At 32.0% G+C, this 25,907-nt stretch overlaps 1 protein-coding gene across 1 annotated transcript in view; it reads right to left on the bottom strand.

Moving 5' to 3' along the window:
• The window catches only part of LIMCH1_2 (LIM and calponin domains-containing protein 1), a 48,239-nt gene that overhangs the window by 9,055 nt on the left and 13,277 nt on the right, over window positions 1–25,907 (bottom strand). The window contains exons 7-11 of the mRNA XM_051216097.1: window positions 23,637–23,840; window positions 20,233–20,471; window positions 18,295–18,350; window positions 16,016–16,128; window positions 385–536 (exon numbers count right to left, since the gene is read on the bottom strand). Of these exons, the coding sequence (XP_051066650.1) occupies window positions 385–536; window positions 16,016–16,128; window positions 18,295–18,350; window positions 20,233–20,471; window positions 23,637–23,840 (764 nt within the window). The remainder of the gene's footprint in view (window positions 1–384; window positions 537–16,015; window positions 16,129–18,294; window positions 18,351–20,232; window positions 20,472–23,636; window positions 23,841–25,907) is intronic.

The raw sequence follows: 25,907 nt of genomic DNA, 5'->3' as shown, positions 1-25,907 counted from the left end.
CAAAAAGTACAGCTGTGAAACTTCCAATCATATGATTTAACCTACTTAGTTACTTCACAGATGATATGCTGAAGGAGTACCGTTTCAAGTTGTAGGTTATTCTAATTGCCCGGTTAGTCAAAAATTGTCACAACTAGTGATTCATAATTTGATTTCATGTTTTCTCTTTATGATCTTTAAATTTCAGTTTCGCGATTTTGGGATTGATTGACCAGTTGTAAATTGGATTGTCTACAGTTGATGAGACGCCGTGAAATAAAATGTCAATTTTAATTAAAATCAATGAGACTCTGTAATATGTAATGTGTACGGAATTTTAGAACTTTTATACAGATATTTTCAGTTCTAAAAATCCTGTAAATATACATTAAAAAAGCGACTTACAGATAGTGTGGATGCAGTTACCAATGAGAAAGAAACAGGTTCCGTTAAAGTTACTTCTACATTTTGTTTATGATATAAAGTACTGTTGCAATTTGCTGAATCCGATGGAGTTGGTGTATTTGATGATATATCAAATTCCGCAGGATTTGAAACTAATGATAAAAGAAAATCATTTGAAGTGATAACAAAACGAAACGAAAACTTTGAAAATAACTACAGTTGGATTTAAACAGTGTTAAATCTTTAAATCAGCTAGATTAATCCATTTCAGGGACACTTGAATGTCGAATGCTAAAAACGTATAAATGTTGTAAAATCTAAAATCTATTCATTCTTCTAGTGTATATATATATTGAGTTCTTTTGAAAATTAAATGTAAATTAAAACTCACAGTCGGTCTGATAGGGACCATATTTTTAAAATTCATTCCTTAATGCAAAATCTCGGGGTGTTAATGACTATTCTTCACTTTATGTACTACAAAACATCTTTAATATCAGTTAATTATTCTTACGCTGAAACCTCAGTAGCTATTCAATGATATAATATTAGCTGACCTTTCCATCTAGTATTAGCGCCAATTTTCTACCGGGAACATTTAGTTATGAGTTAGGATTAGTGATGTGTTCTGAACGGGCGTTTTCACATTTGTTGCGAAACCCGAAAGAAACCGATGGGATTAAGCTTAACCAGGATGCTAGGTAATGTTATAGCTGTTTTAAGAACACATTCTTTTTTAAACAAATAAGGAGAGTTCAATGTATTCTGTAACCTGTCGAGCTGGAATATTTAATAAACTTGACTCGGAAAGTACTCAACCACAAATGATTTTCTTCCAATCCAATTTTACGCATGAACTCTGTTCTCCTTTGATTGCTTGCCGCTAATTTTAGTCCGTTTATTTTCTGCATCCTTGAAGGTCATGCTATCGTTACTATATATACATTTGCACAAATTCAAGATGTTCTGCTAGAATATCAAGTTTTTCCAACACTTCATCTTTTTTCCTGTGATAACGGGTAATTGTTGAAGTGCAGTGTACTAATTGCGGTTATCAAGTCCGCAACAACACTTTACAAATAAAAATAGGTGAATCGCTCCTTAATTCGCAAGTATCGTGGACCAGTGGGAAGCCTCAATATACTCAATTGTTTATTAAAATGTAAAAAGATACACAACAACCATACCGTTCTTATCACTACTTGGCTTTAGATAGCTTAAAGATAACATAGATATTACTCAAACAATAATTCGAGGAAATGGTAACATGTATTACCAAAGGCCATATACATAGAAAACAGAGAAATATTAAGGAACAGGTACTAAAGATGTCTTTACTTGAATCAGAATTTTTGACAGAAAAAGAGAAATGAACTGTATCTTTCAAAGTTAATTGTCAGAAAGATGTTGATTTTATTGTGTAACTGAACTTGATCAACAAACAAGGTGATAAAAATCGATATTTACCGGTTTCTTCATGTGCATTTCAATAGTACTTGCCTCGAAAAATCACATCAACTTTTTCTTAACCAAAGGTTGAATTTAATGAAGAAACTGCATGAAGATATTTATAAGATATTAAACTTTACGCCAATACATAGAAAATACACTGAGATTTATTTAATTACTAAAAAAGATTTTAGAACTGTCGAAAACTAACAGAATAAAATGGTCAAGGTTAAATACCAACCTGTCGTCGAAATAATTAATAACATGAAAATTATCAAACCGATCTGGTAATTTTTGTATTCAATAATGCTTTATTTAACAACACTCAACTGGAATGCGAAGGCTTATTTATTGGTTCATACTTATGCAAACACATTTGTGTGAGAAAAACTAACACGGGGTTGGATGGAACTTGCATTTTTTTCATACAAATTCGATAAACAGAAATATTAGTCGTTATGACACGGTTATTTAATTGAAAATACCACTGGTACAACATATAATAATATACGTATTTTCACTAAAAGGTATGCTTACACCAATTAAGTGACATAGTGATCATACATGAACATGATTCATGTCCTCAAAACACATTCATTTCGATAATTTGACGAAGAAGATAACATACATTTAAGTGTCTCTTTGCACCTAATAAAAATACATATTTGATTTCAGAAAAAAACCAAGACGTTTTAAAAAAATTCTAGGACAGGAGGATTGTTACCCCCTTTTTTAGTAGGATAGGTGAGTTTCTAAAGTTTAAGAAAAAAATGCTGCAAAATATTAATAGGTTGAAAAACGAGACAAGTATTAAGGTAATGACATGATAAAAACTTTATAAAATTGTTTGCTTTGCTCAATAGCTGGTAGTAAGTGATACTTAATGTATGACTGATGATGTTTACTCAGAAACTACTATCTTTTAAAATCTCTTCAAGTATGTAGAAACTGTTTGAAGGACTTACAGGTAACAGGCACATTAGGAGCGATAACCAATTGAATATTTGTGACCTATATAAATCTTTTGTACGTCAGTCATCTGATTTCATGCTCCCTATATCCACAGGCTTAAAGAATAGTACTGTTTAAATCATCACTAAAGCTGACGTCCGAAACTGTCTCTAGTCACTTAACTCTTCCCAATGTTTAGGACCTGTGGAAATTACAAACCTCCTTTCTAAAACGTTTGCTGATGTTCTGTATTATCCATTCAAGAGCATCTTAAACAGATCCTTCTCAACTAATCTCATACAGAAAATGTGGGAAAAGATATAAGTAATCCCAATACCTAACAAAGTATCAGGGCGATAAAAATGTGAAATTTAGAACTATAACAAAAACTTCACCTTTTCTCAAAACAATGGAAAATTATTGATACTCCCACTTCAACCTACATTAAAAAAAGCACATTGACTTGTATTTGTTTTCTTACAAATTCAAAAGAAGCACACTGGATGACGTTGTTGTTCTGTATCATAATATAGTATTCAGCTTGGAAAAGGGTAAGTATGTTCGATGAGATTTTCTAGACTATATTTCTGCCTTTGACTATATTCTAAGACAACTACTTATCCAGTTAATCAGCGTCAACACTGGCAGCTGGATAACCAACTAGCTATGTTCCTACATGTCTGGAAGAGAACAGTACACCGTGTTTGGAGAAAAGTGTTCGATCTCTTTACTGCTGTTCTTTTTCCTCTTCTTTTCTCTTCTTTTTGCACGGTCTCCCATCTTCTACAGAAAACACGTTTGTGAGATATGCGGATTATCTCACTGTACGTATGCCGATTTCCACCTCTTTACATTTACTGGAAATGAATGAGTTCTTGTCTTGTATGGAATGGTGGTCTGTTGTCAATGAGCTCACACTTTTTCCGTCTAAACGTCAAACTGTTAACTTTAACATGAGATATGAACAATACCTAAACACTCTGTTGGAATCGCATAAAGCTTATACTATTGGGGATTCATTGATAAACACAGTGTCAAAAGTCATTTACTTTGGCGCAAGTTTTCCCTCTAATTTCTCTTGGTCATCTCATGTTTTGCTGCTATCAAAGAAAGTTTCCCATTTGACTTACCACATAAAGAGGCTGCATGCTTTTGCGATTACTCGATATTTACTCTTACAATTTGTCAATTCTTGCACATTACCTATTATTCTTTATAGTTTTTCATCTTTTTCTTCTCAGCCTTTTGAGAAAAGATTGCTGTATTGCAGAGAGCGCTGATGGTGGTAAGCAGGGTGAATCTTTTGAGGTCATTAATAATATGGTTGTGGATAGATATCCAGAATCTTGCGAACTCCTGGCAGGTGTTATCTTATCTGATACTAACCATCTCCACTCATATCTTTCGCCGTGTATATCTTCTAGTAGAACGAGACGTCAATACTTTAGAATCTATGCACGCAAGGAATGATATTATAGCTCTATAATACTTTATCTAGCAAATATATTATGTGACGAACAGGTTGTTAGAGTTCACCTAGTCAACAACTTGTATTCTTAAACATGTTTCTAACTAGTAAGTTGTACAGATTCAAATAATCTTTAAAAAACATTTCATTTCATTCCAGGTAGTTTATTTACTTAACTTGGGTATATATTATGTATGCAGTTATCAGTTTCTTTCACTTTTTTATTTTTTGTAAAAGAAACTTTTCAAAAAAACCTTGTACTGAGAATTCTATATTGTACCAAAAATATAATGTTGAGTAAAGCCACTAATATTAATAATAATGAGACAGTCAGGCAACACTTGGTCTATGTATAAAACATAGTTGAGATAAATTAAAATATTACATTAGGGATCTAGTATTGTTCAGTGTTAGTTACAATTGCATTTCAATAATCTACACAAATTTGCACAATCTATCGAAAAAGATAAAACGATGAAAGCAGATGTAGTGCAGTATTGTACAATTGTTGGAAGTTCAATAAAAGATAATGTATATTCAGAAATAATTGTATATTTATTACAAATATTTACACATTATACATAGATTTATTTACTGTACACTAATCAGTAATTCTTTCATACATACATATATTTCAATAAAAACAGATATTCCAATTAAACTAAAAACTATGACAAGCAAAAGATCTCTTTCTACTCAGCGGGACCAATGATGGCGATGACGATGTGTGTCTACTTGTATTATTAGCAATCATCATTTATAAAAAAAATGTGTCTTGGATAAAGTAACACTTGAGTTTGTCAAAATTCGATACAATTAATAGACGCATATTAAATACAAGTACCAATCAATGAATTTTTAATTGCAAGAATAAGTATAGTGAGTGAATAATTTACTTTCAAATAAAGGTGATAAACTTGTAGTGTCGGTTATTATGTTAAGTCCACATACCTTATTCTAGCTTTCAGACAGCCCATTCTATTCGTTCTACTTGAGTCACATTCTGACCTTGTTATTTAATCGCTTATCAATCTTGACTGTTTTTATATGAACGCGTATGTGTGTGCATATTTCTTAACCCATTACTCATCACATGTCTGTAACTTACTTTTGTATAACTATAAATATTGATTAACGCTTGGTTAAATGGGGAGTTGGCTTACCAGCCATCTTCTTCTGTCTGAAGTTTGTGCTGATGATATCGTTCAGAAGAACGATGAAAGCTCCACGACCAAACCATCCAGCTCAGAGAACAAAACTCCACCAAAATACCAGCCATCTCCACTCCGCGTCGTTTCTTTTCTCTCTACAAAATATATGTATTCAAAAGTCCATTCTCGTTATTTGACTTATGTAAATCCATTATTGACTAACGCGATTAAAGTCGATGATTGTATACGAGGATAGGCGATAACAAAAATTCACACGATCTAACTGGAGTCAGATCAACGGGCCAATAAAGTGGAGAGCCCGTCAACAAACATCGTCCTATCTAAATGACGACAAAGTAAAGGGCCCCACAAAAGTGGTGAGCCCGCCGACGACGAACGCAACGCAGCAAGCTACGTCGATGAAGGAACTTCTGCACTCTATACTTCCGACGAACAAATCCAGCGAAGCCAGCGCAATCAGAAAAGCTTGTGCATCATGGTATGGACATGCTCAAGATTGATAAGCGAATAAATAACAAGGTCAGAATGTGACTCAAGTAGAATGGGCTGTCCGGAAGCTAGAATAAGGTATATGGGCTTAACACAATAACCGACACTACAAACTGATGGAAAAACATCCGAAAATAGTCTCGTTAATGTAGAACAAGGGTATATTGAAATACAGACATTGATACAATTTTTAACAGTAGCAGTCTACAAAACAGATATTTATCTATTTATTCGAAAATTTTTAGAAACCAATATGGATAAATGTAAGCACATTTCTCAACAGCTACACAGACTATAATAAATGAAGTTTAAACTATACAGGTATCATTGTCTTGTTTTGTAATAGTGTTATCAACAGAAGTTAACCTAGTATATAGATCATTAGTTTGAGTCGAGTAAAATTTTTTACCACGAATACAACGAAATGAGTTGTTAATAATTTATGCTAACTGAAAGACTAAGAATACGGCCAAATATTTATCCATTCCCAATACAAAGTTAGCACTTTCTTTAAAATTATGTAAACGTTGACCATCAAATATATGCGAAGATTTTATATCTGTAACAAAACGAAGGCCAGAGATGAAAAAGGCAGAGGCGATAGGTACCACTAGACAGAGATGCTTACCGATGAAGGAAACAGGTACTAGATAGTCAGTAACTATTGAGACTGACTGCGAATAAAACGGAGCTTGAGATGATTTGAAGTCCGCTATGGAAACGGCAATAATGTCTGTTGGTAACATGAACCGAGAGATTAAGGAAGCCAGTGGATCGCAGAATTCTTTATTAAATCGGTAAATCCCAAGTTGTTAATGAGACTGTCTTTGTAAAAGATGGGACGGTGATCCACTAACAGTTCAAGAGATTGAGAAAATAAGCAGAATATTATAAGGGACAGATCAAATGGCCTTTAGCTACATTTCAATGGGACACCATTATGAAACAACTTAAATGACAGATCAGCATGAACTCCTGACTGTAACGAATATGAGAAAGCTGTGACCAATCTGAAGCGAAGAAGGGGGGGGGTCAATAACACCTGATGAATCAATTTTAAAAACCACTCAACATGATGGTTTACGTTAAATAACCCACAGATGTCCTAAAATTACGCTTTTTTTCCAGCTACTAAGTGATTGGTATTCTTCCTGAGAACTCACTCGGACAGAATTCAGAATTTTTTAAATACCTTAAACAACAGTCCAAGTATGTCTAAGATGGATTATTATTCCTTAAAATACAGAAATGTTGCTTCAAAACGTGTTTCCAACGAGTCAAATACTTCTCTTGGAAGTTATATCAGTTCTGGTTGGTTGGTATCCGATGAAATCTTCACGGGGATTCAGAAAGCTAGGTTTTCCACGATAGATAAAGTATACAAAGAAGTAGCCTAATCTGTGGCAGTTTATAGCTTTAAAAGAAAAGTACGTGCATAAGCTGTTGACCACACGTGTCTCTGAGACATTGCCAGAAAATTGTGGAATAACCGAATTAGTAATACTGAAGTTGCACGTCAGGAATCTGTGTAGATCTTCATAGAATGAGCTGATTGAGGTTTGTATTATATGTGCTAGGATACCGCCTACCTCGATGTCCAATACTGACTGAAACAAGTTGGGAGAAAACTGGTGGAGCGCAAATCAACACACGAGATCAGTCTACGAAGTACTCGACTGCTGGGTCGAAACGAATTAGTATTTGGAGACTAAGTAGTTTGAGTTTACACGGTAACCGTGATCGGTGGCTGGATAATCTTTATCTTATCTAGATCTTGAGTTTTAGCATTCTACATGTATAATTTCTTTTCGAATTAGATTCTCAATGGCCAGTCATTCTCACTGTCATCAATACTACAATAATTCCAACTCATCTGGTATTTGTTTCATTTTACAATGTTGATTCAGTTCGTCAACTTATGTTATTAGACATTTGTGGCAGTTTCTACATTGATTATCAGTGAGTACGATAGCACTCGTAATCATACTAGATGTATGGATGAAAGTAATGGAGATGAATTTTCAACGACAGCAGTATTCCAGTTGCTTGTCTTCTTCAAGAGTTAGAAGTCTATTTGTGAAATTTTGATGTTTTTCTGGCTGGAGTTTATGATTACCGATCTGATTTACTGAACTAGTACAGTATGGTATAGTCTGGGATGATGAATATTTGTTCCAGGTCCTATATTATATATAGGCATGTTTAATTATGAATTAATAAAATTTAACTTACATAAAGTAAGGAAGTAAGAAATGATTTAAATAGAGTCACGTAAGGATGCATATTCAACAGGTTTTAAAGCAATTCAAAATAAAACTGTATGCATAAGTTCTAAAACAGAACTGTATTAACCGATGACAAGCGCGAAAAATAAATTATAGGATGACTACAATTGAATTTCAGTTCGTAGTCAGGATAGAAACACAAAATATCTTGGAGTTCAGAAAAGAAATCCAATTTATTTTATTTTAGGCTTGAGAAATTTGATCCACTCAAAACAAAACAAGTACTCTGAGATAAATGTTTATAAAGAGTAATAATAATATGTTGACAAATCAAAGTCGTGCAAAATATAGATTTGACAGATGAAATTAAGATTATGCATGCGTTTTCAAGCGACTGTAAGTCTATAGAAGAACAAATTGAACCGTAATTATAAGAATAGTTAGGGTTGTATTATTCTGCTGTTGTTATTTATGACTGAATTTTGAACAATTATTGTTGGAATATGTTTACTTTGAACAGAATTGCCTCGATATAGCCATTTTGAAAATCAAGTTTTAGAATGTATATGGATTTTGACTAGCAGTAGAATAGTAAAACCATAGCCAATAATATAAAACATCACACGCATTGAACAAGTTAGTCGTTTAGCAGACTAAAAAGCTCAGTGAATATAATGTTGGTGTTTATGGCGAAAGATATTGGGTTCGAGTCTCAGAGTGAACATAATTACTGAAATGAAGGTACACCCAGCTAATGAATCCGAAATAAGACAAAACGTGCATCCTGTACCTCACTGCTGGCATAACTTATATATATTCAAAAAAATTTAATTTAATCTAAGACTAGTGTTTGACAAAATATTTTGGCCACCCAATAAAACTTGAAAGCTATGTTAAACAATACAAACTTAGCAAAGCGTTAAATATTTGAAGTAAATTTGCCAACATATATACGTCGCTACAATTCTACTGTACTCTACTTAGTTAAAATTATGCACTCTAGAAGTATTTAAAATTTTTCACATTATTACAAAAATAAACTTGTCAGTAGTAAAATGATCACAATTATTCTATACTAATCATATGATTACATTAATAATCTATTTTCTACGTTCATAGGATAGAAATTAGAAGAACCTACAAGGAGAGTTAGTATTATACCGATAAAATATGATAATAACTATACAATATCAAAATGAAATAGTTGAAAGGATATACTTAAAAAAGGAGAAAAATTCACTACTAATTTTTTTCTACAAATTATTATTAACTAATAAGAAAATATCGTACGTATGTTGAAAGTTTTATTTACAATTGGTTTTACAGATGAAAGCAAAACTCTGTTAGTTATACAGTCTTGCTTTTACCGAATTTAGATGCAAAAAGCAACTATGTATTACAATAAATAGGTAAATTCAAATTAACAAAGTCCTAATCAGTTTTTGATATCTATACAAGATCAATGAGTAAACTCATTGCACACATTTTATTAAGTTTAATAAAAATAAAGTTTTGTTACTAATACAGAAGCTAATAACGGATTAATTTTAGGAGGAAACTGAACATAAGAATAATATAAGAATTGTATTTGGTCACTGTTTGTTGATCGGAAGTTAAAACATTAGTGTTATTGTTTAAATAATGTTGCAAATTTCATAATTAATATATTAGCTGTATTTATATGAACTGACTTTTTGTTAAGCATTTTGTTGGTGGATGACATTTAACTTAGTCGCCTGTCTCACAGACATTGAGGTAATGAAGAAATTTTGTATGTATTGCATTTTAAAATATTCGCCATCATAGCTGTTGGATGAATTAAAAACATCAGTTCCTAAAACATAAATTGAAACTACATACTGGTAACTACATGTTTACTGCTTTATCGGATTTCAGATTACATATTACACATGAAACAGAATTTTGCTTACATTTCTCAACCGAAAAGCATTCATAATTGAAGGAAAATATTGATTTGTTAAGGACCACTAAAAATGTACATGTCAAAAAATATAAATGTACAGAAAGACTTAAAGTGTAACTATCATGAAAATACGAAAACACTACTACATACTACTAATTAGATACTCTTAAATAATATTCCAATAAAATCAGGGATACTGGTTTGTAGCCTCGACGGTTGAATACTAACAACGGATGTTCGGGTTGCGAGAAATAAGAAGTAAAATTGTTCAGTACAACAAAGTTATCTGAATGAGCAACAATTGGATAGAACTAGAAAGGAAAGCCCAGGACAGAGTGAGCTGGAGAATGCTGGTCGACGACCTATGCTCCATTGGGGGTAACAGGTGTAAGTAAGTCATCTGAACAGAGAAAAAGTTGAAGTCATGTGGTTAATCTGCATAACAATAAGTAAATAAATAGTCATGAGAGTGTACCTTCTCACTTTTAGATAAACGAATAACATAAAAGATATTTAGTTGTGTAATATGTACTACTAATAATTCACTTGTTAAAATGTGTAGTGAATATATAATAAATCTCTACATAGAAAATAGAGTAAGTTTCTATCACTTGTCCTTATTATTAATTTTCTGAAATAAGGAAGTTGTTTACAAGTTCTAAATTAATTAATTATAAGCAACAATCCATTACAAATATTTATTGAAACATCCCCTGTAGAATAGTATTAAAACACCAGGATATTTTTTTGTTATTGTTGATATACGATGTAAAATAACATTTTAGATTGTTCTTGATTGACAAGGCATTTTGTTTGCTTCACGTGATTAGTAACATGTATTAATGAGACTGATCAATGAAGTGAAAGTGTTGGAAATAACTAATTCATAGACAGAATTATATATCCAATAAATATTAATACTATTAGTGAATTACATTAAAATGAAATGAATAAAATAAATAATTACTCATTTGTAGTATATGAAAGTGAAACTCAGTATTTTGCAACATATTTTATTATCTTAAATGTATTACTTTAGTGCTGATATTTTGACTGAATTTTGATCAGTCTTAGTTGGCCTTATTTGTATTCCGTGCAGATTGCCTCGATATAGTCTTTATATCACCATTCTTATGGAATTTGATTAGAAGTGGGATCCAAAAGGTAAGTTTCATTTTTATCTCAGAGTGAATATCAACTGTGAGATGAAGGTAGATCCTAATGACAGTTCCCACATAGGACAAAATGCCTGTCCTAGATTCCACTGTTAGCTACATTTCATGAGTTCTGCAAAAAAAACATTTTTTGTTTATTTCACTACGATGATTTGCAGGTAAGTAGACTTATGGTTAAATACAACAGTTAATTGATTGTTAATAGTAATCAGTTGAAAGACTAAGTATTTTTGTGAATGTAACTAGAGTACAACTCTTGAACGAAAAACAACTCTACGTATGAAATAACAGAGAATTAATTATTGGAAAAATAAGAATAAACAGCATGAAAATTTTTCAATGCAAAAAAACAATGTTTCTTCTATATTTACAGAGGATTATTTAAGCACCTACTCATGAAATTCAGAAAAGGAGAAATCGGGTATGTTAGTTATGTTTTGAGAAAAATGATCACATAACATAAAAGTTGTAGTGTTCTAGTATCAACATGAAAAGGCCGTGTACTATAAAACTGTACATAGATAAAAATTATATATTGTGGTAAATGGTGTGCTTTTGTAACCAATATAAATTGAGAGCATTATTCGAGTTTGAATGCTCTAAGCAGACTACATCAAGCAAAGAGATGCTTCCAAACGTGACTAAGATTAGGTTTGAGTAAATGACTAACAAGATTAGTTTTAGAGTAGGAGATAAAACTGATGTGTACACATTGCATAAACCATTTGTGAAAATTCGTTTGAGAAACGAAGAAATTTGAAACCCTCTCCCCCATTAGGCCAAACTTAAAAAGATTATTAGTGTGTCATTAAATGTATTTATAAGTTACACTCTAATCCATCTCTTGAACGGAATACATGTAGTTGTAAAACTGTATACATTTAGTGACTAATAACGGATTTGTACTGGTTTTGATGCTCCAGAGCTATGAGAGCGATAGGAAAAGATCCAAATAATGATAAAAAAACAACTGCTACGACATTACTGTATTTATACACTAAAAAGGAATAATGTTAACAATGATAAAATCCTAAAGACGGGAAACTAAAAGACATACATACATAAGTAAACGAAATTACGCCATAATAACAATAGGTAAAATTGAATATAATTGATGTGAAAGCACCAATAAAAGTAATTGAAGTAGCAATAGTATCTAGTTACTACTAACAGAGGACACCCATTCAACTGTAAGAGAAAAATACGAATTTATGAAGAAATTGACTAAATAGAAAAACAAACATGGAGTACTTCACTGCAGTAAAGGTACGTATAATTGTGCATGAATGACAAAAAGTCAGCAAACACAAAACAAGACACAACGAGAAAAACACATCAAAAGATAACAATCATTGAAAATACAGTAATATATCAATCAATGTTTTTTTTATATTTTTGCAAAGAAAATAATGAAAGTGCTATGTAAACTTAGTAAAAGACTTTGGATATCAAACACTAACATAGCGAGTAAATAAAACAGGATAAAATCACAAAAACTACCGGTGGAAGAAACAAAGCAATAACAATTACGTTTTTATATTTTGCATATGGAGCAATAGAACTACAGATCTATTACGTTTACCACATCTATCAACACTTATATATATGTACACACACATTTAAAATGTAACTAAACTACATATATGTTTATATACACATACATACATGTACATCCATCATTACAACGTAAGTTGGACAACGAAGTTTTGTTTTTTTTTTGACAAGAAAGAAAACAGATAAATAGCAAAACACAAAAAATTAGGTTGTATATTGTAACAGGATAATAAATGCAAATATTATATATATATATATATATATATATATATATATATATATATATATATATATATAATATGCAAATGATCTTTGTTTTATTTACGAAGTCCGATCAAACCGTTCAATTTTTCGTTTTTCATGAATAGATTCTAGTAAAAATCTCACTTTCTAAATTTGTGGCTTAGTGCATATATTTTCTAAAACAATAATAGGGCTGTAAATTACTCGAGTTTGCACAGACTGATTTTCGTTTGGTGTTAAAATTTTACTTGACAAATAATATATTATTTTTATGGCACAAGTTTAATTAAAGAATGATATTTTGTGAAAATATTAGAAATTCATAAGAAGATACGAAACCTTGAAATCTTTATTAGGTATTTTATGATAATAATCGATACAAAAGTGGATTTAAAGTGTTACTGACATTTCCAAAATACATATGGGTAGAGATAGAATGTAATGATGGACATTTCTAGCCCAGGTAGATGTTATGGTCAGAGGTTAAACGAACAATAGTCGATAGAAATAAAAAGACAAATCATGTTGATAAAACCTCCGAAGACAAGATTAGAGAATAGGACAAGGTGACTTAGAGCTTGCGGAATAATTATAACAGCTCCATGTACGGTAAATGCGAAAGTTGTCCAAAATGACAATTAAAGGTTCCTAGTTGAACTGCCAAATCCAGAGGACGTAACTCAACAATATATATATATATATATATATATATATATATATATATATATATATATATATATATATATATATATACTGAGATGGTACATCAATGTCCTTAAAAATTTTGATTAGTAATAATTACGAGTAAAATCCAGAGATCTGTTTGGAATCTTCAAGAATTCCCCGAAAACGTCTTCAGAAAACACGGGAAATGCTGAAAACCATTGAGTTTAAGCACCTAATTAGAACTTCCCAGAAACCTCTATAAAAAGGAAGCATTATGTCCTATACTCTAACCAGAACTCATACCAACTTTGTTACTAAACTTAGCGTGCTTCCAGAAGTCTTCCGAATGTGGAGGCTATTCATACATCAGTAAATAACATTGAAGTAAAGCTTCTGTTCTTATTTAGTGTTTTATTTGTAACTTTGGAGGACCAAGTTTAAGAGAATTGTGCGGAACTATGGAGCGACTAGGAATTCATTATCAAGCATTTGAGTACCACACACATCAAATAAAACTGAAATATCAAAACCAATAATTAATAGATAATCAATGTAAGATGAGATTTATGGAAACTTCAGGTTCATAGAATTTTTTCGATCAGAACATTTGAAGCAACTTAAGGAAATCAGCAGAGGTATCGTAAAAATAATAACACAGTACATAAACTGATGCCGATGAGAAGTAAACTTTGTTAATCACTTGTATAAGTGAATCTACTTATATATATATATATATATATATATATATATATATATATATATAACCTAGTCTTGGACGAAATGTGATGATTTACTTTTTCTCATATAGTGATAACAAGTATATACATGTTCACAAAATACTATCTTATTTTATGAATATGTTTGATTATCTATGAACGACTTTATGAAAAAAATCTTGAGAAAACATTAAATGTAAGTGGTAAGAGATGAGGTAATGTATTTTGATCAGACTGACCTTAAATGAACCCAAAAATTATACAGAATAGTCAGCCAGAAAAGCTACGCGAAATCTCAGACGGTATACATTGTTAGAAGAGAGGAGAAAGTGAGAAAAAAGATCAATAACTGTACAGTGAAAGTAAGATAAAACAAAATTGGTGGTAAGAATTACAGACATTTCAAATGTTGAAATATTAAGGTCATATAGGCTGCTGTTGCATAACAGTAAAGTATTTATTATTCACACTTTCAAATAAAAGCATTATGCAGGTATTGTCTTATATTGAGAATTGATCAATTGGTACATAGTTTAGACAGAAATACTAATGCGAGCATCTATGTTTTGTAAATGCTAAGTTGCGTTTATTTATGTAAATCGAAAGAATAGGAAGGTAACTTTTTGCTATATAGAGATAACAAAGAATATATAAGTGATAATAACAAGTTGTGTACTTAAACTGGAAGATTTATTCTTAAAGTTAGCTTAGTTCTTAATAGCGGTTATATGACGAATTGAGAAAGATGGTGGCAATCAGTTATTAGGAAAAAATTTTGTAGTTTACAATCTATCAGAGTCTTGTGTTGATTACAATATATGTGTTTTCATACAACTATGTGAAGAAGTTTATGAGTAGCATCTCTATGTAAGCTGACAGATTGGTTAATAAATAATATTTATGTCCTTACATACGAAAAATCAGTAAGGAGGGAGCAAAAAATATCTGGAATTGTCAACAGATAATCTTGAAAACCTATCACGTACACAGATTTATATAGTATTTCAAATCGTTTTTTTAATTTCAACAGGGTTTTTTAAAATAACCAAAAAAGTTTAAAAATTTTTTTCTACGTTTTTTGAAATAACCGCAGCGTTTTTAAAAATCTTTTTTCATAATCCTTATATGCCAGAGATGAACAGAAAAAAAAAACAAATTAATTTCAAATGAGAAGAGACAATGCCTCGTAAAAAAAGTTATTGAAGACGGATATAGTGTCAGAGGTGCCGCATTTCTTGTGGGCGTGAATTATCAGGCTGATGAAAATGTTATAAGGCTATATAAATAATTCTAAAAAACGCAGACAGAATTCAAAAATATTTTTGGTTACTTTAAGAAACCCTGTTGAAATCTAAAAAAACGAGTTGAAGTACTATGCTGTTATGTATGCACTATACTTATAAATAGTAAAAATCTTCATTTTAGCATTGACTTGTTAATAAAAATAGCCACATGAACAGAGGAAGTAATTCACCAATGATTATTTGGTTTGTCAACAATATATTCATCAGTGCATAAGTCATTGGAAAGTCAATTAGTCAGATAAATAATGATACCAATATGAATGAAATAAAACCATGGTACAAATAATTTACTTACTTTCATCTTTAGACTTATCTTGATTTGATTTAAATAATGGAGAAATCTCATTCTTAGAAATTAAACCACTTGATTTGGACGAAATATTAAAGTTCCCTTTTAGACAATTGTATCTATTATATGGGGAAAATTATAGCGTACACAATTACTACTTTAACAATGTTGAAGTTTGAAATAATCATTATTAGGATAAAATGACTGGGAAAATAATTAAATACAAAGGTATAGTTTAAAAATATAGCAACTATTTTGTTAACTATTATTTATTAGTATAGGGTTGTGAAGATTATTGAAGTTAGGAATTAACACGGTTGAACGCCGGCTCAGTGGTTTAAAGGTTAAGGGTTGGAGCGCAAGACTGAAGGTCCTGGGTTAGATTAGCGTACGCGAGGTCGTAGTAGATGCGCACTTTGAGGGAGTCTTATACTAGGATGAAACGGTCGTCCAGTGCTTCTGGGTGTTCAATAATAGTCGAACATTGACCAGTTCGAGATTTCAGTGAAATTATTATTTAATTTATACAAAATCTGGTAGAACCGAGCACCAAAAATAATATGTCCTAAAAAGTTTTGTGTGGGCCGTGATACTGTCTGGGTGCCTAGACAGAAGTAGGTGATCTCCTTCGAAGGCTATTCTCAAAGTCTTTAACCTAGAGGTCTAATTTAAAAGAAGATGGAGTATCGTCAAGAGATACCGCCTCACGAGAGCCGGTGGCAAAAAATAGGTTTATAAGCCATTTGTTCCCTCAGGTTTCTAAAGCACGTATTCACAATTTGTCTGAAATCAAGGCTTCTCAACTCCCTTACATGAACCCTTAATATTCACCAAAACGATTTAAGAGCCTGATGTTCGCTTTTCGCTTCCTCACTTTTTTAAACAATACTCTCATCGTCTGAAGGCAATTAGTAGGACTTCTCTGGTAGACGTTATAGGCGAAAGGTCGCATGGTAGCATTCTGAACGGGAGAGCAGACTCTTTTCTTCGTTAGCTGTACCAGGGCAATAACTCAAAAGGTAAGTTAAAAATATAGGAAGTGTTCCAAAAATAGTTATATTTACACTTTTAAATACCAGTGGAATCTAGCTGGGTAGTAGAAATAGTTGTTGTCTGATCAACTAATTAGACCAATTAAAAAAACATATTGTATATTTATTAAATTAAATAATGGACAGAAAGGCTTTTGGCGCAAAAATAAATATTTCTAACCAATGAGTAAGTTAAGCATATAATATTACTGAACTGTGTGCAGCTAAAAATGGAGTGCAAAAAGTATCAGTGAGGTAGGATAATGTCAATTATCTGGCACAAATAAAAATTGTTATATTTGTAACTTCTAACATAAAAGTATTGTGACGACAAGAACTCCTATGTAATAAGTAGATGAGAGAAAAATTCTTGTACTATTTGGGATTTTATCCGAGAGTTCAGCATCACATCAGTAACGGTGACGCAGATACATTTACATCCTGAGATTTTGCTATATTCCGACGAGATAATTTTATCTCACTGTGTTGGTGTAATGTGACAACGTGTGAGAATGCATATTTGAGTAGAGCTTTTACGTTACTAATGACTGACTGGTCTTTTGATTCACAAGTCATAAACCATAAATAGCATCCAGAAATAAAGGACATTGATAGTTATTACATGTAGACGTTTGCGGTTTTTCGTTTACTGACTCCATAATTGAACGAATCGATACACATATGAAAATTAAATGACGAAGTTCGTTCTATAACGAGGTTTGATGAAAATTATTTCTAGTAACTATAAAAATCCAGTTTTTAACAATATATCGAAATGTAATGCTGAAGTACGCTTTTGATGGATTATCACAAAACTGAGCTGAAATAGCAACAGAGTAAGAGATAAAATAATGAATTTTTCTGAATCTGTAAATTAGCGTAATTCAAAATTTTTTACCTGCACATATGTACGGTGACCTTATTATCGTGTGAGCAAGAGCAATACCACCTGACTGTAAGACCTAAATAAATAGAGTACCTTTGAACTCGTGATAGAACGAATGATAATCAAATGATTCCACCAATCATTCACAAACCTATAGTGACAAGATTTAATAGTATCATTTTTTCAGGGAGGGAGCATGTTAGAAAAGAGAGCAAAAATTATTCAGCTTACCTAAAATATGAGCTACTTAGATTCTAGTTTATATCTAAGCAGTAATAAACTAAAATTGACAGTAAGCATACGTAAAATACATGTTGAATCTTTATATATAATAAATATTATAATTTTTCATTTTGAATGTAACGTACTCTTTTACTTCGGAGTTAGATGACACAGATGAATTGTTAACTTCGTCATCAGAAATCTTTAAAGAATTGATAAAATGACAAGAAAAAGATAAAAATGAAGTGATTAAAAACAGTATTTTCACGGAAAGTATCAGTGATAGTAAACCTGACAGAATGTTTTAATATAGGGTATCAACTTGCTCATAAAATTGCTATGTCAGAACGAAGATTGAAGGAATGGTAGCTCCCAGAATTAATTTCTGGATTATTATCATTATATATATATTCTTACTATATGATTATTAAGAAACTAGACTACTATATCTATGTACTCCGTTTATCATTACCTTTCGGTTAACCCATAAACTAATGTCATACGACTGACTATTCCTATTTTGTTGCCAGTCTATTATTTACAGTCTTCTCTACTCACAGCCACTTTTAGCCTGTTCATGTATAATTGTTATTTTTTATATTATGGTGTGGTTCCGTTATGTATGTCTGTATATAAACCACGTTTGTTTGAAATACAGATATGGTAGAGGCTGGGTGTTGACTTATGGACTCAAGACTGGAGTATAGGGAGGACCTTGTGCATGACGGACCAATACAAACTTAACTGCCGGTTGAATGTTAATGGTGCTGATGGGGCGTGTAATTGGTTAAGTCAGAGACACCAAACCATAGAGTAAATAAAAGGCCAAATTAGAATTATGATTATGATTAGTGATTGGACGCGTGATATAATTCAGCGGGTAAACCACGCATAACATAAATAGATCATAGTAACAGTTGCTGGTGCTAAACTCATGTCAAGAAAATAGAAAAGAAGTACAATACATTGAGAACGATACGCAAGGTAAACCATAATTTTTTAAAGATAGAATGATTTAATAATTTATTAGAGTAAATAGTCAGTCACTTATTGAAATAGAGCATAGTAAGGGTTAGCATTGTTCGAATTTGCGAGATCGTATTAGGTTGACGAAACTGAAAAGATGAATTTCAAGAAATAATGTAATAGCAATTGGAATGAGAATGATTGGACACTTGAAAGTTAATACGAAAAGACAGACTAACAGTGTTTAGTGGCCATTTATCTTTTTTTTAACGGTTGATTGAAAAGCTTTCTTTCAGATTTTTCATAGCACTGCCACCTTATTTTTATGGTGCATTTTTTGATCCTTTAGTATTTAAGCTTTTTTTCAGTATGATTATAAATAAGTAGGAAACAGACCTGTTAGTGAAAAAGGTTCATTGTTATGAAACATTATTGGTAGTATATATCGACCATTTGCAGGAAGATAACAAGTGTATTATTTGGGTAGCATCATTGATGAACATGGTGGATCTGATGCGGATGTGAAAGCGCGGATCGGTAAAGCAAGAGCAGCATATTTACAACTGAAGAACATCTGGAACTCAAAGCAACTGTCAACCAACACCAAGGTCAGGATTTTCAATACAAATGTCAAGACAGTTCTACTGTGTGGGGCGGAAACCTGGAGAACTACGAAAGCCATCATCCAGAAGATACAAGTGTTTATTAACAGTTGTCTACGCAAAATACTTCGGATCCGTTGGCCAGACACTATTAGCAACAACCAACTGTGGGAAAGAACAAGCCAGATCCCAGCGGAGGAAGAAATCAGGAAGAAGCGCTGGAAGTGGATAGGACACACATTGAGGAAAGCACTTAACTGTGTCACAAGACAAGCCCTCACATGGAATCCTAAAGGCCAAAGGAAAAGAGGAAGACCAAAGAACACATTACACCGGGAAATGGAGATAGACATGCGAAAAATGAACAAGAATTGGATGGAATTAGAAAAGAAGACCCAGGACAGAGTGGGTTGAGAAATGCTGGTCGGCTGCCTATGCTCCATTAGGAGTAACAGGCGTAAGTAAGTAAGTAAGTAAGTAAGTAACGAGTGTATTAATCAACCAAGGATAACTTACTTGAATTGAGCTTCGGGAAGGTGACCTATGACGTGAATGTGTAATTGTGATAGGTCTTTGTAAAACTGGGCTATCAACAGGAGATGTTTTGTGAGAAACCTTGACAACAGGAGAAACAAGTAACTCATGGCATTCACTATCGGAATCACTAATGTTACTTGGTGTGTGTTTGGATTTCACGGCTGCTGATTCGACAGAAAAATCTCCACCTGTATCCGATTCGCCATCGTTCAGTTCATCTGAAATGTGTAGTTCATTTGAAACATTTTATGAGAAAAATAGTTCGCTTTTATTATTATTCAAAAAGCTTTTCTGCAACAAAATAAATATTTCAGCAAAGAAAATTTTCTTTTCAACAATTTCATTTTCAAAACCTGCATAATTGTATTTATAAAAGATAATCTATGTGATGAATAAGCACTTTACATTAATATGCCTGGGTATAAGGGGTGAGAATCATGATGTTTAGTTCGTATTAATGGGTGAAACCGATTAATTATTGATAAATGAATAATCATACTGACTAGTAACTACAGGACATAAAAGACACAACTACAAAATTAGAGATATGGTATGATTTTTCAAGTAGATTGATGGAGGTCAAAATAAATGAGGACAGGAATTGATTAAAGGTGAGTGATCATATGATAATAGATAGAATGAATAAATTATTGGTGCAATATATTCGGATGTAAAAAAGTAGATTATATAACATGTGACTTAAAAAAACGAGGGTAATAAACAGCAACCAAAAAATTTTATTAAGTAGTGTGTAAAGAAATATAGAGCAAACTCAGGCTACAGCATAGAAAGAGATCTCGGAAATAGTTTTCTATACATAAATATAGCTTCTTCTTAAGCATTTCCAATGCTTCTGTAATATGAAGATGTGTGTAGGCGTTTCGGTAGAACCGATTAGATTTTATAAATGATTTTGGACGCTGAGTCTTATACTGCATGATCATCATCAACTACATGCTAGAGAACAGACGATTTCACATACTTTCATATTGTCCTTTACAGAGTCATATTATCAGGTGCCCAGCAATGCGTTGGGAGGTTCTCCTTGATAAAAGACATGTGCACCTAGGTCCGCCGGTGAAGATGAATGAAGGAATTCATGTCTAATCGATCAAACGATAGAGCTAGTCCTTTACATATATGTGCACTAATGAGCTGATAGTGTAGACAACTCACATAGGAACTAGATAAAATGTTTTCCATGATGGATTAATCAAACAATTAATCAAGATCTTGTCCGCAATATTATCCTTAAAATCCAGATCAATATGGATATTATCGTTCTGCATGCTTATGACCCCTAGTATTTTTCATGCTTATTTCAATAAACTTTGGAAGATAACCATTATCAATAAAATTAGCTTCAAGTGATCCTCACTCATCAGAAACATGAATACTAACACACAAAACTTGTTCATCACATTAATTATCTGGTATAAATACGGCTGTATAGCTTTTTAAAAATGAATCCACAGAAAAAAATTTCTTTGCTAAATTTTTTATCTATTCCTTAGTGGATTTATAAATTTCCTATAATAGCTTTTCTTCCTGAAGCCTAAAAGTGTTAAGACTATGTCGATAGCACTTCAATAACAATTCTTATAGAGACGAATTTCTACTTTAGTTTTAGTTACAATCCTTATAAAAAACATTGTAAGCAGTACGATGACAAGTTTACCAAAGTAAACTAGTGTAGGTTAAAACTAAATTTATCATGAACCGATAAAATACATAACAGAATCTCAATTGATGATTATAGTACAAATATAGGTAATTACACTCTAATACAAAAACAAATCTAAGTAAAGAACGTTGATAGGGTATTCCAAAATCTATAACAACTTAGAGAGATCAATTGAGATAGGAATTCATGGACTTAAAAAAACATCGACTGATTGAATTCTTCAATATAAAATACCTAGTTCTGTTTTGAAATATAAATAGAGAGATGTATTACTTTTGTCTTTCAAACATAAATTTAACAAAGTATGTATTTTAATTAACAAAGATAAAATTTAATGAAAAAACTTTTGACGCAATATAGTTGGATTTCAGTCAATACGTTTGTGGATACTTTCAGATTTTGTTTTGAAGTTTAAATAGTTGATGTTAATGTAAAAAAACATCAAGTGGTTATATTAGTGCTCTCAATTACAAAATCGAAAACGACTATTAGTCATATCAAATATTGTCAATTAGATTTTTGTTGAAGTCAATAGGTTATTCTACTGATAATACAGACAAAATTCACTACCGACTTGTGTGATGTCTTTTTATAGCATTTTATTAGGAATTTTGCCTTATTCTATTAATTTTTTGTAAGTAACTATTAGTGGAACATTCTATATTATCTCATGTTGATTGCGACGCATTATCAGTTATAACAAAAACTTTTCTTCCATCCTAAAAATACAGATTATTCTGTAGACAATGTCTGAATAAATTAAATCACTACTTTACACGTATAAATAACGGAAAGGTTACATAAAAATCAGTGTATTTTATGTTAATTTATACAAGTGTCTTTCTTATCAATAATGTTTAAAATTAATTAACATGATAGATACACATTTAGTGATGAAATACCAAGTGATATTCACAGACACCATATATTACTTTTGAATTGAAATGAAGGGAGTTGGATTGCTTCTAACATAAAAAACAACATTTTTCTACTAAGTGTATGGGAGATGGTGATCCAGAATTTACACCTTTCAAGTGTGAGGTAATGTAATAACAATTAAGTTATTTTCTGAATAATGTTAAACATAAAAAAAACAGTACCAAAGTGACAATATTAAAAAAAGGAAACAACTGTATAGGCAGAGCATAATAAGATTTTAATATAAAGGCAAATAATTAATGATCAGAAGAAAGCTTCACATAATGGATAAATTTCTAAAACTCCGAATCCAAGTGTCTAGTGAATTTCTAGGACGTAGAGGGTTATAATAACTGGCAGTACATCTTCATGTTTAGTTCAGCTGTTGTAACAACGAGAGATTTCTTTCATATTGTTTTAAAATATCCATATCATGATTTCTCTGGTAAAACAAATCAATTATCACAAATATTTCTTATACTTCCTGTCTAACAAAACAAGCGAATCGAGTTGTTGAGGATGCACAAAACGGTTAACTATACTGTATAACAAACCCAAACAAAAATGAAAGGATTGAAGTAAGTAAAAATAAAACAGTATATGATGTTTGACAGAACAAGATTCAGGTTTTAACCAGTGGCTCGCAGGTTCAAACCTCACTCCACATTATTTGGTTTGACCTACCAGGCAGTAACACTAGCAGACACATAAAGTACGTGGCTTAAATTAGTAAATCAGTCACAATGTTATGCATCTTAAGAAAAATACCACAAGCTCCTACCAAATTCATCCATTTTTCTGAAGACCTGAACAGTAATCGGTTTGTTGGCCAAAACTAAACGAGCCATCAAGTTTTCTATATCCTCTAAGTTTGTAACTTGACTGGTGTTTTTGTCAGTGTTCTTCCGACTAGTACCCAGGTTTATGCCATCAATAGAAGCCAATATGTCACCTTTTTGAAATTCACAGATATCTGCCGAACTACCTAGATGTTGCATGTTAATGAAACAAATGTAAACGAATAGAGAATGTTTAAGAAATGATAAATAGAATGGATTGATTTATCAACGAGCTACAATAAGCTCACTTACCTGAGTATTATGCAAAAAATGTATGGTTTTAGTTATTTGGTTTCTCAGATTTCATTTCTAATGGAAATTCTCGAAGAACTCATCCTCAAAACTAAGATATAGATCAAATAACAAACAAACCGTAACTAGACCACGTATAAAAACCTGGAAGCATTGAAAAGCCGTCCTGCTCGCCGACCCTTAACCTCTAGACTACTGGACCGGTATCAGATGTCAATAGTGCCTAAAATGACACGGCCGTCCAGTGCTTCAAGGTCTTCAGTGCCATTTAGATAAGATCGGTTTATAATTTGATCTAGGAAAATTCTGCAATTACCATTACCCCCCCCCTAACACTAATAAAATACGGATATTTCTCTTTATCGTATGATAACATAACGTAGTCTCTTGATACACACAGTAAAATAGTAAAACTCAGGAACATAATGAAGTATTATAGTTGTACACAAAGTTTGGAATATTGTGTGTTGATGACCACAAAGATGAGGGGGAATACGTCATGAAACGCTGAAGGAACCCTACAGTAAATTAGTTTTTCAGAAGATTCTTGTACAATAAGTCCAGAATTTGGTGAAATTTTATTCCAAAATGTTAACTTGGAAATATTTAGAAGTTAGTGCTAATCCTGACACATTTTAGATGAAAAAATGACCACCCAGTTAAGTAAGGGTGGTAAATTTCAATATTTAAATGCGTGTATTGAAATCAATCTTACGAGACAATTAGATTTTTACTGAAAAGAAAGAACTTAGTAAATGGTAAAAATGTAACATCCATATCATGAAAAGTTTAACGCTTTCTGAAGTAAAAACAACGGACAATAGACTTTTAATGATACGACAAGTTATTTTGCAGTTAACTCCCTACCGAGATTGTCACAGAGATCCATGTGATATGTCACAATTAGTTTGCTTCGGTTAAATCCACCTTTAAAACTCGACTGTGCAATTTAAGTTTGCGAAACTCCTTTCGACAGCTTTATACACTTGAAAATATTATAATGATGACTAAAAGACAGGTTGAAAAAGTAAAGTCGTGTGGTCATTGCAAGCAAAATATGTCACCAGGTAGACTGGGGAACAGAAAATTGATCGGAAACTACGGAGAAAGCTATCTGGTGTAATTTGGATATCATGATACAAGACGTCAGCAAAAAGACAAAAGTAATGTCTGAACTAGCAAACAAACACATCAAAGTTACCAAACTTTTTCAACAGCACTAAAGCAGAAAATTAATACACAGGGATATATTGCGAAAAATCTGTACTCAAGATCTAAGTGTAGATAAAGAAAGCCCATTAATTCAGTCTCGTAGATAAGTAAATTAATCAACGCACTCACTCAATTCATTTTATATTTGTAGACTATAGTTTGGTTAAGCTATGGATCATATTACGAATGATGTGAAAGTCAACCTATGTGTGTTTGAATTTCTGTTACTAGAACCACTACTCTGTAATTTACCTTGACAATTTCAGATTGCTACGTCAGTGAGGAATGACAACCTGAACCGATGTATACATGTGCCAGGTTCCACGTTGCGTATTACTGACTAACTCAGTCAAAGGATATAGAAGGAACTATATTTTTCTAGTTCTTGCTCAACATTTGCGCGTCGCAGTTAACTACTGTGACATAATCCAAGAGATGAAGTTACAAATATAGTTGGACGAGAATTCTGTGTTCCACTGTTAATCTATATCACTTATTTACTAAAAGTAAGTTGCAAATATTGAGGGTTTAGGCCATTTTTATGTATGAGAACTACGATTAATAGAAAACTAGTTAAACGAAAGTAGATATGGGGCATTCCAAATCAGAAACTGTTACTAAAAATCAATCCCACTAATAACCAATTTATTGTATCCACTCAATTACTAGTCGCCACCAAATAATAAGAATTAAAATTTTTTGAGTAAAATAAAAAGATTGAAAATTATTACGATCGACTGTTCGTGCAG

The sequence above is a fragment of the Schistosoma haematobium genome, chromosome 4 (genome assembly GCF_000699445.3).
Source record: "Schistosoma haematobium chromosome 4, whole genome shotgun sequence".
Taxonomy (NCBI): domain Eukaryota; kingdom Metazoa; phylum Platyhelminthes; class Trematoda; order Strigeidida; family Schistosomatidae; genus Schistosoma; species Schistosoma haematobium.
Note: the sequence above shows the minus strand (reverse complement) of the source record. Positions and strands in the feature narration are given on the sequence as shown.